The sequence below is a fragment of the Onychomys torridus genome, chromosome 16 (assembly GCF_903995425.1).
Source record: "Onychomys torridus chromosome 16, mOncTor1.1, whole genome shotgun sequence".
Taxonomy (NCBI): domain Eukaryota; kingdom Metazoa; phylum Chordata; class Mammalia; order Rodentia; family Cricetidae; genus Onychomys; species Onychomys torridus.
In genome coordinates this window covers 56,709,780-56,728,244 of record NC_050458.1, presented here as the reverse complement: position 1 = coordinate 56,728,244, position 18,465 = coordinate 56,709,780, and the positions used below count along the sequence as shown (strand labels likewise).

The 18,465-nt window shown below is 38.6% G+C and overlaps 1 protein-coding gene across 1 annotated transcript in view; it reads right to left on the bottom strand.

Moving 5' to 3' along the window:
* Positions 1-1,779: 1,779 nt before the first annotated feature.
* Positions 1,780-18,465, bottom strand: part of Muc19 (mucin 19, oligomeric) — a 169,441-nt gene continuing 152,755 nt past the window's right edge. Inside the window, exons 96-108 of the mRNA XM_036207612.1 lie at positions 16,972-16,998; positions 14,732-14,785; positions 13,518-13,571; positions 12,052-12,138; positions 11,181-11,228; positions 9,806-9,835; positions 8,072-8,103; positions 7,830-7,992; positions 7,519-7,556; positions 5,419-5,529; positions 3,676-3,715; positions 2,563-2,671; positions 1,780-1,954 (exon numbers count right to left, since the gene is read on the bottom strand). Of these exons, the coding sequence (XP_036063505.1) occupies positions 1,780-1,954; positions 2,563-2,671; positions 3,676-3,715; positions 5,419-5,529; positions 7,519-7,556; positions 7,830-7,992; positions 8,072-8,103; positions 9,806-9,835; positions 11,181-11,228; positions 12,052-12,138; positions 13,518-13,571; positions 14,732-14,785; positions 16,972-16,998 (968 nt within the window). The remainder of the gene's footprint in view (positions 1,955-2,562; positions 2,672-3,675; positions 3,716-5,418; positions 5,530-7,518; positions 7,557-7,829; positions 7,993-8,071; positions 8,104-9,805; positions 9,836-11,180; positions 11,229-12,051; positions 12,139-13,517; positions 13,572-14,731; positions 14,786-16,971; positions 16,999-18,465) is intronic.

Here is an 18,465-nt window from a genome sequence, read left to right as displayed (position 1 = left end):
GCCAGCACTGCAGGGAGGTCATGGACTCTTGTTGTGGTTAGAGAGATGATCCTTTTACTGACACCCATCAATCCCTGGGTGCTACTCTTTTCCCTAGAAGGGGAACCCTAACAATGAGGCACTCCCCAAAGAGGATAACAGCTGAAAACAGCCTTCTGCTGTATTCTCAACATGCATGAAATAAATTTTGGGAAAAATATATAATAATACATCATAGCACTCTCATAGTAATCTTAGTTTAGTGATGACTCAGGTTGTAATTGTTCTAGCTAGCTCCTAAAACTTGCTTTACCTCTATTAATTTGACTAGTTGAATTCTCATCTGCTGAACTAGATGGACTTTGAGGGAAGCTCCTACTTGTATGTTTTCACAAAAATGATTAATTTAATTATTACACCTTCATTTAGAATCATTGTTTATGATTCCATTGGATTCTGTATTTTGCCCAATCAGGTGTTTGTGGAAGAATGTGTACACCGTCTAGGTCTTGCTTTCAAGGGAAAAACAGCAATCCCTCCCCATATTCCACTCTTTTCTTTTGTTGGCTGGATGAAGATTGAGATAGTAGTGAAGATAGTGAATCATTTTGGGGCATAAAGGTAGAAGATGGAAGATGCATGTTGAAATGATAGAACAAAAGACAGAGTAGGAGGTGGATGCTAGGCATATTCACACCTACCCGCTCTTGTGCATGAGTGAGGAATAAACTTTCATATTTTCTGACTCTGTTATTTCAGGTTTCCTATCATTTAGCATTAGTAGTTTGGAGATAACAGGCTATAGTGCTGTGGATATCGCTCTGTGTAAATAAAGTTCTGATTGGCCAGTGGCCAGGCAGGAAATATAGGCAGGACAAGAGAGAAGAGAATTCTGGGAAGTAGAAGGTTGCGGGGAGACACCGCCAGCCACCGCCATGAGAAGCAACATGTAAAGACACTGGTAAGCCACAAGCCATGTGGCAAAGTATAGACTAACAGAAATGGGTTAATTTAAGATAGAAGAAGTAGATAACAAGAAGCCTGCCACGGCCATACAGTTTCTAAACAATGTAAGTTTCTGTGGGCTTTCTTGGTTGGGTCTGAGCGACTGTGACACTGGCAGGTAAGAATGATTTGTCCTGACTGGGCCAGGCAGGAAAACTCTAACTACACTATAATGTCTAAAACACAGTGATGACAACGTGTTTGGAAGAAGGTAGAAATCCCTTGGTGTGTGTGCCTATGTTGATACCACATGTCAAAACACCTGAATAAAATGAAAGGAGGAATATAATGCAGTTACAGAGGAGTTCACAAAGCAAATCTACCCACAAAGGCTGGATCGTGGTTCTTAAACATTGTGGGAATAACTAGAAAGATGCTTCAGAGAAGCAAGAATAGAGATGATACAAAACTCTTGAGAACTATGAGGAAGTCAAGGTGTCGCAGGAGAGGAGAATGTGGCACAGTCAAAGTGTGGTGCAGCTAGGACAGGGAAACAGAAAAAAAAAATGTCATTACATAGTGAAGGGTGGGCAATGAAATAGAACATTGCCCCAAGGGCACTAGGAGTCATGACTGGCTTGTGTTTCCCTGTAACTTGCAAAATTTGTATGTTGTAAACAAATCCAAATCCTCACTGAGTACCTGTACCATTGCATTTCTCAATAAAATAGAACGCTTCACCATGAGCCTTGCTTTTTTGAATAAGACACACTCAAGTTTATAGATTCTCACTATTTAATTTATTTTTCTTTTCTTCTAAAATAGGTGCAAGAGGGAAGGCAATGCAGGTAGGTATTAACTGGCTGTAGACTGTTCACACTGGTTCAGACAAGAGCAGGTTGTAGTGTGCCTATATCTGTATGGGATGGTCCTGCCACCTGAGCAATCGAGTGTAATGTCCCTGTACTCATAGTTTTCTTCACGGCAGCAAACACATGAATTCTCCAATTGGTAGGTCTCATAATTATACCTAAAATAAAGGAAATCAATAATAAAAATTTTGAAATATTTACAAACATCACATAACTTGATATCCATACTTCTGTTTTAATGACTTTTTAAATGGCTTACTAGCCTTTACTTAAAGTGATTCTAGACTTTGTATCCCTTCCCACTACAAAACTCTGATGCAGATCAGTGACAATGGGCATTTGAGGCAATAATGAGATTAAAAAGAAAGTAGTTGTCAGTGAATAATGGTAACGATATCAAATTATAATTATTCTCACTAAATTAATCTATATGTAAAATTGTATATTAAGGAAAACATATAACGTTATTCTAAAATTCAACTTTAAAATGATGGACAATGTAGTTCTTTGTGTAAGGCCCCTCTACAGACACTATAGGAAAATGAATACATTTATCATAAATAGGTTAAGCATGTTTAGGAATGATCTGAGAATAACTGATCCCTAAACTGATTATTTTAGTCCTCAGGTCTTAGTGTTCTATATATTTTTCCATTGTGTCCTCATCAGAGCATTCTTTCAGGTCAAACTTCACTATGTAACGTTGTCTAATTTTTCTCTATAAGCACTAAGTTAAGGCACAGAACGCATTCAAAGGGAAACTTACTTGAGAGTCCTTTTGCATTCTCCTATACATCTTGCCATCTCCACTTTCTTCCTACAACCGTTATACCTAATGGTCACATTCACAGGAGAAGTTCTGCAGTCACTCTTACCTAAAGCAAAGCACGTAACAGACAAAGAAGTGAGATTTAACATCTTAACTATCATTAGGCATACATTATCTTAAGAGCCAAAGGGAAGAGGCACACTAACTACTTGGCCATGTTATTAAGGGAAACAACTGTCTCATCCCCAGCTGTGAACCTTGGCTAAGACTTGGATAGATGTGGTGATATATTGTGTACCCCAATAAAACTTATCTGGGGATCAGAGGACAAAGCCAGTCGCTATATTAAACACAGAGGTCAGGCAGTAGTAGCACATGCCTTTAACCCTAGCATTCAGGAGGCAGAGATCCATCCAGATCTCTATTAGTTCAAAGACACACTGGGAATAGTGCCAGGTGTGATAGCACAAGCCTTTAATCTCAGTACTAGGAAGGAAGGAAGATGGCAGGGCACAGAAAGGTATACAAGGTGTAAGTAAACAGGAAGTCTCTCTCTTGAAGATGAGGATGTCATAGAGGTAAGAATGTGGCTGGCTTATTCTATTTCTCTGATCTTTCAGGTTTCACTCCAACCTGGCTCAAGGTTCTTTTTTATTAATAAGACCTTTTAAGATTTGTGTTACAGATAGTTACTGTCTTATTGTTGCTATGATTATATTAGAGGTTAAGCAGAAAGGAAGTGATAAGTAGAAGAAAGAGAGAGGGGCCAGTAAGAGCAGAGGAGATGATGGGGCATTTTCCGTTGCCTATTATACAATCTTGTGTTCTAATACCCAAATTTACAAGTCAGACCTCTGATGTTAGGACAGAAAAGTAGTCTGGTTTCTTATATCAGGGATCAAAACAAATTTTACAAGAAAAGCTACTACTATCAATAAGTAACTAACACTCTTTGCAAGCATATCAGTTGGCAGCTTATATTTTGACCCTGATTTCTGTATTATTTTAACATGACTGGTAAGCCTTTTATTAATGATGTGTCATTCTATCTTAACAAAATGCTACTTTTTCAACCACTTAGATAATCTCTATAGAGAGAGGTTAACTTACATGTATAGCAACATTTCGTTGAATCATAGGTCCTCTCTCCCTGTAGGAACAAAAGAATGAAATATTTAATATTGAATGAAATATGAAAAATGTTAATATCCTGAAGTAGCAACAGGAAGGAAAAACGGAAGAAGGGCATGCTGATGTCAGATCTAGGGCAAGGCTAGAGCAGAAAGTGTTGAACTTGGTCATAAACATGAGACTGGGGGTTTAAAACTGAGATTTTGCAATGACAGGAAGAAAAGGAAAAAGAATATGCAACTATGAAAACCAATTATACTTCACTTACTTCAAAGGAAAAAATTCTTTAACACAATACCAGATGCTATCTGAGTCTTTTACCCAAGATATACACTTAAGCTTTGCTTCCCACTCAAACCTTCCTAACTCTTCAGATGAAATCCAAATAAACTATTGTGATACAGTATTAAAATTCTAAAATAATGCTGTAAAGCATGCTGTAAATTACAGATTCAGAAAGAAAAGTGATAATTTAATATCCAAGCATTCATTAATATAAAAAGCCAACATATATTGAGTATGTTAGCACAAGTTAGAACTAGTTGAGGAGAGAGGACCTCATTTTTAAAAAAATGGCCCAACTGGATTAGCCAGTACGAAACCTTGTAGGGCATTTTTCTTGACTAATTGTTAATATAGAAGGCCAACTGACTGTGGGCAGTGCCAACCCTGGGATGGTGGTCCTGAGCTATATAAGAAAGCAGCCTGGAAAAGCCGTGGAGTACTAGCTACTAAACAGCCCTCCTCTATTGCCTTGGCACCAGCTCCTGGAACCAGGTTCCTGCTCTAGTTCCTGTCCTGACTTCCCTAGTGACGTGTCGTATGAGAGTTGTAAGATGAATAAATCCTTTCCTCTCCAAGTTGCTTTTGATCATGGTATTCATCAGAGTAATAGAAACTAAAACATGGAGGCACAGAAATGATGGTTATGGCACAAAAATATGAACAGTACAAACACCCTGAGTTTTCATTAAAGATGTTTTTTAGTTTTGTTTATAAAATAGTGAAAGCAGATTTGGCTCAGTAGGTTAGAGTGGTTGTTGCTTTATTTGTTGTTGTTGTTCTGAGAAAATTTAAAAATTTAATTAAAATCTAATTACATCATCAAGTACTTTTTCATGCTCCCACCCCAGTTCCCTTTGGAATCTTCATATTCTTTAATTATTATTGTTACGCATATGTATACAGATAATTATATGTATATATAGTCAAATTTATACATACACAAAGAGAGAGAAAGGGAGAGAGAGAGAATTTGTAGTTTTTACAAAGGACCTGGATTTAGTTTCCAGAACCCACAACCATCCATACTCCATTTTCAGGGAACAAATATCCACTTCTGACCTCTGAGGATACAAGGCATGCACATAGTGTACATGCATACATGCAGGTAAAAACACTCATACACATAAGTTAAAATAAATAAGTATAGAAATAGCTAATGTTTTTATAATAACCTATTTTTGGAATAGCGCTAAATTGTTTGGTAGAGCTGGAAAAATAAAAGCTTTTCTTGGTATGAGGAATGAACTCAATAAAAGCTGATATTTCTAGAATCCTCTGGCTCTAGATGCATGAATTTGTATAAAGGTCCATGGAACTGACAAAGGATCTATATCTCTTGGCCAAAGGCCTGCTTTCCCAAAGGAACAGAAATATGAGAAGGGGCTGAGTTGAGCTTGAGTGGCCACCTTGCTCGCCCGTGTTAAGACCATGACTTACTTCTGCACACCATGTTTGTTTTGGGCAGTCCTGAACCACGGCAACCAAACCAGTGCTGTTGCAGGTATAGGAGACACATGGGTTGCTAGGATCAGCAAAGGATGCACCAATCTGCAAGGTGATTGGGGGGAGGAGAGAAGTTATTTGCCTTGGAATATAATTTAACCTACCAGTTAAAAACTGGCAAAAAAAAAAAAAAAACAAAAAACAAAGGATGAAAATTCTGATTTTATTATCTGTAAAGAGGTACTTTCAGTTGTTGTAACTGGTTAAGAAAAGGTGGTTCTTTAACTTAGTGAATAAATTGAAAATTTTTCATTGGGGACATAGAATGTATCAAGATTTCCAACCTTCAAAATAAAACTTATGAGAGTCACTCTGTCATATGTTTACAAATATTTTTTAAGACAGGATGTTTTAAGGCAAGCAAGAAGTTCACCAATTGTTGTGCTTTATTTTTCAAGAAACATATGACATCTAAGTGTAGAAAATGATACAAAAAGAGGTTTATTGAATTAAGACTCATAGGTCTGCAAGATGTCTTAGTACAAAAGCACTTTTTATGAGCTAAACTGATAATGATCTGGGTCCTAGGAATCCACTGTAGGAATAACTGATGCCTCAAAGGTACCCTTGACCTTCACACATGCACCATGCTACATGCACACACATTAATAATAGATACAAGTTTAAATGAGAACTAATAGGACTGCAGAAATGGCTCAGTGGTTGATTACTTGTTGTTCTTCCAGAGGACCAGCATTTGGTTCTCAGCACCCAAATGGTGGCTCACCATCTATACACTAGTTCCAGGGGTTCCAGTGACCTTTTCTGCCTACTAAGGGAACCAGGAACCCATATGGTGTACATGCATACAGGCAGACTTACGCACATAAACATGAAACATATTAAAACATTTATATATTTATACATATAACACTACAATACACTTATACACTTAAAATAAAAATAAATCTTTATTGTAGGGTTAATGGCATTCCTCCCATGATGACTTACTTATGTCTTTGTTAAAGCTCTTTGGACTATTTTGTAATTAATTTCTATCCAACATTCAAAGCACAGTCTGAGAAACAGTGTTAAATTTAGGCCAGTGGTTCTCAGCCTTCCTAATACTATGACCCTTTAGTACTGTTCCTCATGTGTGGCTACCCCCACACATAAAATTATTTCCATTGCTCCTTCATAACTGTAATTTTGCTACTGGTGTGAATTGTAAAGTAAATATCTGATATGCAGGATAGCTGATATATGACCCCTGTGAAAGGGTCAGTTGAGAACTACTGATTTAGGGCTTTAGACCATAAGATAAATTCCCTATTAAATTGAAATGTTATGATTTCAACTTTTACATGCAAATTATTGCAATTTCCTTCTTTTTTTTTTTTTGTTTCTAGCCATTAGGTTTCTAGAGTCACATCAATTTTGGAAATGGAAAGTTGAGGGGATCAGACTGAAATGTGAGTGGGGTAAATGATTTGTGATTGTAAAACTCCAACGTGCATCCTGTTAGGTGTTTCTTAGCATGCCTCGTTTACTTTAGCTTGAGCTTTAAATATTTATCAACACCAGTCGAGAGTGTTAATACCAGTTTGGGAATCATCTGATGTCTGTGGTTTCACAAAGTCTTTGCTAGAAAGTTAAGCCCTGCCTCAAAGGTGAGCTCAGCAGTCCAGACCCAGCCCTGCACAAGCTAAGCCCCTGAGTGGGTGGAGCCCTTGAGGTTGGTGGCTGGCAGTTTGGCCGTCAGATCTTTCTGGTTGTAATTACAGCTGAACTCTGTTCTTGATTTGAATGCGGCACAGTATATCTTCTCCATCTGGCAGGGCCCTGGGGAACTTCAGTTCTGAGATTGACTGCTGGCTGGTTAGTAATTGAGAGCACAGCTTCCGTTGGAAGAAGCACTGTGAGAACACTATGTTTTATGTAACTAGTGTGGACAAAGAAGAACGTATCCTTGATCTGCACCCAAGTGTTTTTAAAACCATTTTTTAATGATACACTGAAAACCCCCTGGTGTGGTTTAGCGTTGCATTTATTCAGATGATTATATTAATAAAATAGAGAAGGAAAAAGGCTTACCTCATAATCCTTATTGTTAAATAAACAGGTTTTTGGTTCTGAAAAGTAAATGTAATATACTTCTTTAATATTTATTAAGGGCAATTTATAGATGGGATCATACTTATCAAACAGTTATACTTTCCTTAAAACAGTATTTTAGTTCTGGGTTTTCCTTCACCACAACAATAAGTTTTAAGAAGTACTAATTCTGTTATATTTACCAGATCCTAATGTCATATGTGACATTTTAGCTCAAAACCACCCCTTGAATGTATAAACAGGCAAAAAATGGACCGACTCAGTTCATATAATGCGTTTCGGATACATACCACAGTGGCCGATGTCACAGCAAGAGTCATTCGATTTGAATATCATAAGCTTCTCTCCAGTTTGGCAGGTGGGTGGAGAAGGACACTCTTTAGGTTTGCAGTCCACAGCCTGCGTGTCAGTACAGGTACACTGGTGGCAGTTAGATATCCATGTGTCTCCAGGCTACAGATACAAACCATGTTTAGACTTTGTCCACAAAACGAGGCAGAAAGGTTACAGCAGAACAGACCTTTATACTTACAGATTTCTCTTCTCCCAGTGGACCATGACACACTGTTAACATCAAGGGATAAATACTAATTAGATGCTGTAAAGTATGACCACTTGCTCTTTATAGATAACAAGCAGGGAGCCCATACTGTAAATGACACTAGGATTTAAAAGGTCAATTTATGGAGACATTGGGCCTGAAGGTGGATAAATGACATCCACATGCTTCCAGCAAAGTGTTTTTTATAAGAGTACATGTGGCATGTGTGTGTGTGTGTGTGTGTGTGTGTGTGTGTGTGTGTGTGTACTATCCAGCTCACTCTCTTGTAAAACTGCTTTCTATCTCTACAACTCAGTACGTATCAAGACATCATTGGCAAATGCTAAGATCCAAATTCCCTAAACCAATCATTTGAATTCCTGGTCATAGGTGACATTAACTTTCACATTGAAGAATATGTTCTCCTTTCTTTAAATGTAATGTTCGGGGTCATACTATAAGCTCTTCGTACCCCTCGAATTTTGTCTCCAGTCTCTTCAATGGAACTTGTTCTCCACAATGAACAACACTAAGTGGAAGGCTCTCCGACTTCTAAATTGTTTGAGTCCATGGACACTTTGAAGCCATGGACACAGCTCTAGCTGTATGAATATACAGTATCCCAAGAGATCTTCAATAACCTCTAACATAAATGCACAAGACAGACTGTGTCTTCTTGCCCCAAGCACAGTTTTCTCTTCCAGATTAAAGTCCATTTTCTATTCTTAAAGCATCAGACTTAGGAGCCGTGCCCATTCATTGCAGTTTGTCAGTCAAACCACCACCGAGTTGCTCACTCTCACCCTCACTTTCAACCTTTCCTTTCTCTGCTCTTGGCTAATCCACCTCATCATCAATCCAGCACCTCAACGGGACGGATTCCTTTCTGATCCAGTCGCTTCTCTACACCACATCCATAGCAATTTTCCTAATGCTTTTATTTTAAATGTTAGTCTTTTTTAAAATGAATACTTATTCTAGTTTCCAAGGTCTCCCATATTAAAGCTACCTCTTTAATCCAGTAGAACAGTGGATTGGACCTAGAATGGTCTACTTACTGCCATCAAATTCCATTCTAAAATCTGCTTTCTCCATAGGCCATCTATTTACTTCTTATTGTGAACTTTATTGTCTGCCTCCTATGAACACCATGTTTCTTTTTAAATTTTCATTTCCCCACTAAATGAGGTCAAAATTATTTTCCTTAGTAAATATTCACTGCAAAATACATTACATTATCTATTTTTTTTTTTCTTTTAGCTAAGGATCAAACCCAGGGCCTTGCGCTTGCTAGACAAGCGCTCTACCACTGAGCTAAATCCCCAACCCACATTACATTATCTTAAAAGTAGTAGGAACTCAATAAAGTTCTCAGAAGTGATTAAACTCAGGCACAGTTGCAATTTTCAACCAGAACAAAGCCCCAAACATAGCATTATGTAGTTAAATGCTCACTGTTATGAGAGCAGTAACATTAACTACCTCTTATCAGAATATGTAATTTCTTGAAGGAGCTAGCTTGCAAATTGGCATGCATTGCTTGGCCACATTGGTTTGTGAATGAAAAAATAATGTATATGTTATTTGGCAAGTAAAAGCCAGATTCTTATATTTAGTTTATTCTAGAACATTTCATGACCATTCATGTACTGGAGTGACTTCAGACACTTGATGCACAAGAAGAGCCATCACCACAGAATTCCTCAGCTGTGGGGGTGCACTTACCTGGGGCTGGTGGAGACGTGCCTGGACACACTGTGTAAAAACAGAAAACCTGTTAGCCTCTGGAATTTTGGGGAATGGTATCATGGTATTAAGGAAAATACATTTACCTGATCCATTACTATATTGCTGAAAAAATTGGCTGTGCAATCAGGCTTACAGATACCCCACCCATCTCCTTTCTGTGCTGTTAACAGCATTTGACATCCTACTAGTGTAGGGTGTTTCTTTTAGACCTTAAAATTTAATGGAAGAGAAATCTGTATTGAGTAGAAAATAAAGACAAACATCTTTTGAAAGTTTTTTTGGAAAACAATTTCCATGAGTAGATCAGAATAAACAGTAAGGGATCATATCACAGGGATAAAAAATAATGAGATAGTTTCAATCTTAAGAACATTTATCCTTTTATCCAACCTCTCAAAATGGTTTAATTTTAAGTTTCTATACTTCACAGATATGGGCCAGCCATATTTACAAAATTCTAAATTCAAATTCAAAATTGCTGAAAGTCAAATTTGTACTGTTATCTTACCCTACTAAAAGAAAGGAAACACAAACTCGCCTAGGATGGGCACTCTTAAAAGAAACTTTCAATTTCTACATCTTTACTCAAAGCAACTCCAACAACTGTTACCAAAAACTTGTACTAAAATATTAAAATACGTGAAAATCTGGAGGATTAAATGTCTTTAACTCTTCATTTAACTCTATGATAGCTCCGAATTTTTAATAATAGTAGACCCCAGCAATTGAGGAGAAAAAATGATGAATACATATAACAGAACAATCTTCTAATTCCCACACTTCTGTCAGAGTCACTTCCTCCAAGGCCTCTGAGCATGCCACTCTGTTGATAGAACTGATGGGGTCTCATTGCTGTAAGGATGGAGTCACATTTAAATTTGCAACTAGAATCTTTCATGAACTTTTCTGTATTTCCTAATCTTCTTTCTTGATCCTCACACTTGCCTTGCCAGCATCTGGTTGAGTCCTGAATTCACCCATGCTTCTTCATGTCTTTGTTTTCATGTGTGTAGAAATTTGCTGCCCACCAACCAGTATAAAACTCAACTCTCTGTATTCTTGCATCTTCACTGGTGACTATCAACCAGAAAACAGAACTGAACCCTCTATTCTCCTCCTCTTCCATGGAATCATAATTTTTGTAGATATTTTTGGTTGATCAGTAAGTAAACAATAGCAATCATATCTGTGCCTATAATAGCCCCTGTTCCCACTACAAAGGTTACAACATGGCAATCACCATGTCTTACTGAAGGTTTTGCTTTTAAAGTATACTACAGACCCTAGCCTATTTTTAAGTACAGGAAATGCCAGTGGACCATGAAATAATTTGAGGTCTTCTCATACTGACCTGTTTCCTTTTCAGTGTCTTGACCCTTTGTTGTGCTTGTAGTGGTTTCTAGAGTAGGGAGGATGACAATACAATGTTTTACTCACAATAAATAAGAATCCATATCATGTCTGTGTGTGTTCATCTCAGTGATGGCAGATTCATGTGCAAGGTGAACCCCATATGGAAGAGATAAATTTCAAAGGATTTGAATCCCCTGGATCATACTATTTTACCTGGCTGGGCTACGTGGGCACTGGTTGTGACTACAGCTGCTGTTGAAGTGGAGTCTGTTAAAGGAAGTAAGCAAATATAGGTCATTCCAGGACCAGCACCATCCATATCTTTCTTCTAATGAATCTCAGACTGAGTCAGGCATGGTGGCACAGCCTGGAATCCTAGAGTTTGGAAGGTTGAGATAGGATTGCAAATCTGAGACCAGCATAGGGTGCACAGTGAGACCCTATTTCAAAACAACATGGAGCTCTCAGGCTGCATGCTACATCTTCCAAAGAGTCAATTGAAAGCCTTTTTTCCCCAAAGGGCTTCCAAGTTGTATCATAACAGGAAGTTCCCCTGTTCTCCTTGGTCCCCATTCTGGCCTACTTCCTTTCCAGAAACCTGACTCAACTCAGCTCTTTAGGAACAAAGCCACGCTGATCTCTGAGGGTGGTACATCAACATCTATTTTTTGGTGCTCCAGTTCCAGACTGAGAAACCACAGCAGCACTTCTCCCACTCCTAAGAACAGGATGGGTTCGAACAAATTCACATTTCCTACCATCAATAAAAGAGCCTTTGTATCCAAAGGGAAACAATCCATTTTCTTATAAACTCTTATTCTTTCACTGTGGCTTAGTGTTTTGGAAGGAAGTGGTTTTCCTAGACTTACCTGTTCTTCCTCCTGTGCTTTGGCTGCCTGGTGCTTCTGTGGGGACTCCTGAGGAGGTAAATTTAAATTCTTTTAGTTTCTTGAGACCTTAAGTCATGAGGAAAAACAAATCCATGATGGAGGGTGAATTAAACATCTCTATTCACCAGGACTGGAATTCTCTAGGTCTCTGGAAATTCCAGCTGAACCCGATGTAACACCTTAACAGCAAGATGGTTAAGACAGTGGTGCAGCGATATATTGTATACCCTAATAAAGCTTGCCTGGGGATCAGAGGACAGAGCCAGCCACTAGATTGGACATAGAGGACAGGCAGTGGTGGCACACACCTTGAATCCCAGCCATTGAGATCCCATGCCTTTGCTTGGGAAGCACACATGCCTTTAATCCCAGGAAGTAATGTGGCAGGGCAGAGGAAGGTATATAAGGCATGAAGAGACAGGAACTCACTCCCTTTAGGCTGAGGATTTTGTAGAGGTCAGAACTGGCCGGCTGTTCTGCTTCTCTGATCTTTCAGCTTTCACCCCAACATCTGGCTCTGGGTTTTTGTTTTCTTTTTTTTGGTTTGTTTGTTTGTTTGTTTTGTTTTATTAAAAGACAATCTAAGATTCCATAAACACAATGACAGCAACAAAATCATGTCTGAGAGACTGTGTGGAGGGAATGGCCAAAGGAAAAGGGCCACATTTAGTTCACTTGACATTTTACCCAATAAAATGAAAGCACCACAGCCAAAAGGTCATGTGAATTTTGTCAAAAAAAAAAAAAAAAAGCAGAAAACTCTGTTTCTGTCCATTTTGTTCTTGTCTGCTATCTACTACAGACCCCAGAGAGTCACCGACCACCCTAGAGGCTAAAGAGGCAAGTCACTAACTGCTTGCTGTTGCAACTCCAGCATACGCTCCAACTTTTGTAGAAGTTCTGTAGTTGCTGAACAGAGGTAGGGCAAAGCTTGGGGTGTGAAAACTAGGAAATGTACAGCCCTGTGACTTTCCACACACTCTCTAGGTGAGGCAGCAGCCTCTGCAGTTCAGAGACAAATTTCCCCAATCATTCCCTAAAGGGTGGTTATCTGTCCGGTCAGTTTGAGAATGTCTTCTGACATCACACACACCACTAAAGTGTTAGAGGAAGAAGAAGAAACAGTATGAATTCTGAAAGGCATCCTATCCTATTAAAAAAAGCTTTGGGGTTTATTTGTTTTAGTTTGTTTGTTTGTTTGGAGACAGAATCTCACTGTGCAGTCCTGGCTGGCCTAGAACTATGTAGATCAGAGCCATCTGCCTGAGTCTCTGCCTATGAGACCAGTTGCTGATAACGAGAGGGCTTTTCCAGAATACGTTCAGTTGAAAGAAAATATCCAAAGCACTACATAGTACACTTCAGGAAAACATACCTCCTACCAGGCATGCCTGCCAGTCACATGGGAAAGCCTACAACCAACTATGGGAGCTGCCAGTTCTCACCTGCTGTGGCTCTGGTTCCCTGGGTCTCACTATTCTCTGTTGGAGTTGTAACCTCTGAAGGAGGAAAACAAAGAATGTGAGGTTCAAGGATTTGGTGGAGGAAGTGAAGATTTGTGTTGATATGCTCATCATCAGAGTTGATAGCCTAAATATATTATGATCTTAAGTAATCATTAACTCTTTGCTTGTAACATATTTGTGTGCAAATTTATAGCATAATGGTTACTTCCCTGGGCAGGTGACAGAACATAGGCTTCTCAACAATAGTGGAAAAGCTGTATGGATCTGATTCATCATAGGACCTGATGGTTCACTCCTTCCCATCAGTCACTGAGGTTCCCTCTCCATAGAGCCCACTGAAGGTAAGGGAGCTAATTTCTCCCTCACATGATAAAGCAAGGATGCCTGCTACAACAAAGGTGTCTGAAGAAAAGAAGGATCCACTTTCTGAATTGTATGGACCAATTACTTAAGTGTTTTGACTTCAGCTGTTTAAAATAGAGTTCCTTTATTCCAAAACTCTCAAATGATATTTAATCCATCTTGCCCAACTTCAAACTCTGTGAGCTACAGCTCCTCCAGGTGAAACCACCATGGTACTTCTTAGGTAAGGAGAAGAATGCAAAATGAAACATTACTTCATCCCACTAAATATTTTTGAGCATCCCCTTTGTGTGATTCTGTTGTTCATCCTTGGGCTGTACTAGTGAACAAAATACTCAAGATCTTTCTCCTGGAACAACCCTCATTCCAGCATCTGGTAACCAGAAGGGGATAAAACACACACACACACACACACACACACACACACACACACACAAAAAAAAAAAAAAAAAAAAACAAAAACAAAAAAACAAAAAAACAACAAAAAAAAACCACCTAGGATGTTCACTGTTAGCATGCACTTTTTGAGAAAAACAAGTAAATTGTATGTAATAATTATGGTCCTGATGTGAAGACACTGGCCAATAGTGTGATGCTCTTGATTGTGTACATCTCAGTCCCTACAAATCCATGGTGGGCATGGAATTCCTAGGCAAGCCTGCAGGTTGTACCCACAGGAACAATGCCACCTCTTTCCTCAGCCTACCTCCTCACTCATATTTACTCCAGCCATCTAAAGAGAGACTTGAAAAACAAAAACCAGACAAACAAACAAACAAACAACAACAACAAAAAAAAAACCCTCACAACTTCACAGAATAATGGCTCACCTGTTCGAACTTCTCCACGGGTAGTTTCACTGCCTCTTGTGGAAGTTGTGGCCTCTGAGAGAGAAAACAAAGAAAGAAGTAGACTGTGGTCAAGAAAAGTATGCATGGTACTGCTCTATAAAAAATAAATATCCATGTCTGAGGTGTATTTCCATCATGAGCTGTATGAGATCTCACTGATTCTTCAGTTTCCACAGAGACTGAAACAGTGGGGTACCTAAAACAAGAATACAGCTGTGCTCATGAGTTCATTTATGTACCTAGCAGTTGATTCAGATAGGGATCAGAGCTCTACAAAGGCATTGCTGAAACCTGCCAGGGCAGAAACTATCCTATACAATGATTCTACATCAAGTCTACTGACACAGTTCTCAACCATAATTCCACTTGCTTTGAATGTGAGTAGGAAATTTCCTCCCATATCATTTATTGGTCATTAGTTTAGAATCAGGATCAACTAACATAGTGGTTCCCAACCTTCTTAATGCTGTGACCCTTTAATATAGTTCCTCATGTTGTGACAACCCCAACCATAAAATTATTCTTGATGCCACTTCATAACTCTAATTTTCCTACTGTTATGAATCATAATGTAAACAATTTTGGAGATGGAGGTTTGTCAAAGAAGTTGAAACCCACAGGTTAAAAACCACAGACAAAAGTCCTTGTTGAATGTGGGGGAATAAAGGAGGCAATATAACATTTTTTTTTTTGGCTTTTTTTTCCATCATTTTCTTATCGATAAAGCTTATTAAGAAGCTATTTTCAGAAGATTTGAAGGGGTTACCAGGAGGGAGAGTACAAGCCTCTCAGTGCTCACCCATGGTTGCTTCACTTTTTACTGTTTCCTTTACTCGTAGGGAAGTCGTGGCCTCTGAGAAGAGAAGAAATAGATTGTTGGTAAATATCTAAGGATGACAGAAAACACACTGTGATTCCCCTTTCAATGAATCAGAGGAAGCACTCAGTAACAAGAGGGCACACAGAACACTCATATTATATCACTAACTCACCGGTGTTGGAACTGCGTGGGGCAACGGTTGTGGAAGGGATGAGCCCAGTGGTGACTGAAACACAGAAGGGACTGGAATCACCACAGTAGCTTTTGTTGGTCTCTGGAAGTCTTACTGTTTGGAAGTCTACACATTGTTATTTAGTCTCCTTTCTCTGGCATCCCTATGATGCTGAGACTACTCCACTAATTGCCTCATTTCAAAAGCAATCAGAGGGCTCAGCTTCTCAACTTGAGGAAACATTCCTAACAGTCTACAGGATGGGGAGGGGCAGGTGACTTTCCCCCAAAGACACTGATTTACTACCCAGAAGTAGAAGACAGTGTATTAGTAGGTTTGATGAAAAATTTAAATTCATAAATATCAAGAAAACATTAATTATTAGTATTGCTTTGGAGACATAGAAACCTGTGTATAGGAATGTTTCTAAGGTTAATTTTTGTTATCTCTACTTTTCAGGGTAGAGATCTCATGAATATCTTAATGTAGCTTTTATGTACAGGAAAAATGCTGCAGAACAATTAGATCGTCTATCCTATTTTAATAGAGACTCTTGGTAGATTTTTAAAAAATATTTTAAAACTTTAAAAAGTTTTTTCCTAAGACGCAGAGTCTCTGAGTAAGAATAATATGCTTCAGGAAAGCCCATGTCCTGATAAGTCATTTGAAAGGTCCAGATAAGTCATAGGAATGGCAGCCAACTCTCATGCTCATACCCACATCCCAGGTTGTTCTTCCCCACCTGTCATGAATTTAGTTCCAGTGCTGCCCCTGATTTCTGTGAAAGCTGTAGATCCTAAGACAATAGAAAGAGCGGAGGCATGAACTCTGGGATATTTCAGGTAAGGATAAACATACTGGTACGCCATTTCAGCAGTGCAGTTGTATGAAAGCCATCGTGTCTAGCCTGGTGGTGGTGGTCCACTAATATTTGACAACCATAGCTTTGCTTTTTTTTTTTTATAATAAGAGAGATGTTTTGTGCTACTTGTGTCTATTTGTTCACTTGTACAGAGCCAGCTCTCTGAAATCTGAAGGAAATCAACACACCGTTATTACAATTTGGAAGGCACAAGAGGAGAGGGGGCCAAAGCACAGTCATCAAAATCGAACTTGAAGTGCATGACCAGAAAGACTCCATTCTGATAGAGACATCTCTCACAACATTTCCTAGTTAAGACAGCATTACTTTTTTTTAAAATGTGAATTTATAATTTCTTGTCTTACCTGTTACTTCAGGCTGTTTTGATGGCACTACAATAAAAAAGTAAAATATTTTTAAGTGTACAACTGAATCCCTAAAGTTTTACTTGTGTATTGGATTATACATTTTGGAAGGCAGTCCCATTCTTTGAGATTCTCTCTCTCCTTTCCCTTGTTTGTGTAGTGTTGTGTGTGTGTGTGTGTGTGTGTGTGTGTGTGTGTGTGTAAATGTGTGTCTGTGTATGTGTATCCATGTGTGTGTGTATATATGTGTCTGTGTGTCTATATTTGTGTATGTGTACATGTATGTATGTGTGTGAGTGTGTGTGTGTATGACCTGTATGCATGTCAAGCACTCTCACTGAATCTGAACCCCAAACTTCTCTTTACTTGATATTTTGAGACATGTTTTTATTAAGCCACTTGACCAGATCTTCACCTTGGGATCCTCCTGCCTCAGCATCCCAGTTAGCTGAGATGACAAGCTTGTGCCACCCTCCCTGTTCCAGCTAATATTTTGAACTTTCAAGTGGAAAAGACAAAAAAAGGTATGCTGATATACATTATGCAACACATATTTTGTGCAACTTACCTTCAATTAATATGTCTGGAATTCTGTTAAATGGATCTAGTAAAGGAAATATAAAGAAGGAATGAAATATTTGGGAGGTATATTATAACACACTCCTTTAGGAAATCATCTAAGTTACAAGTCATCAAACTAAAAGCAAGCTGTTGCCTTTCTCCCAGGTAAACGTCTGCACACCTCTAGTTCTTCCTTGACTCTGATTAATTATTGTCTTGAAAATGGAAGACACATTTTTAAAAAGCAATATACCCCACCAGTTTCTTGGAGCTATTGCATTACTTTATAATGGTGGTGTGCTACATTTAAAATAAACCATCTAATTAATTTTTGTTTGAGTTACTATAGTTTTAATGAAGAATATATAAATTTATTTGAGTTTGAGTTAAGTATTCAATTTTTTCCTAACTCCCACTTAGAATAAACGAAGCATAAATCCTTGCCAGAGAAGAGTGAGCAACATTTATTTATAAATTCTATTACTTTAGTCTATTCGTGTGTGTGTGTGTGTGTGTGTGTGTGTGTGTGTGTGTGTGTGTGTGGTTTTTTGAGGCAGGGTTTCTCTGTGTAACAACCTTGACTGTCCTGGAACTCGTTTTGTAGACCAGGCTGGCCTTAAACTCACAGAGATCCACCTGCTTCTGCCTCCTGAGTACTGGGATTAAAAGTGTACACCACCACTGCCCAGGCTAATCTATTCATTAAAGCCTCCATTCTGTGTGACACTCTACAAACTATGAAATGACATTATTGTTGTTGATCTTATTTAATGTGTATGTGTGTTTTACTTGCATTAATATATGTTGCACTATGTGTGTGCCTGTTGCCTGTGGTGGCAAGAAGCAGGTGTCACATTCCCTGGAAGCTGAGTTACAGTCCATTGTTAACTACCATGGAAGTGATGGAAATTGAACCCTGGTCCACTATAAGAG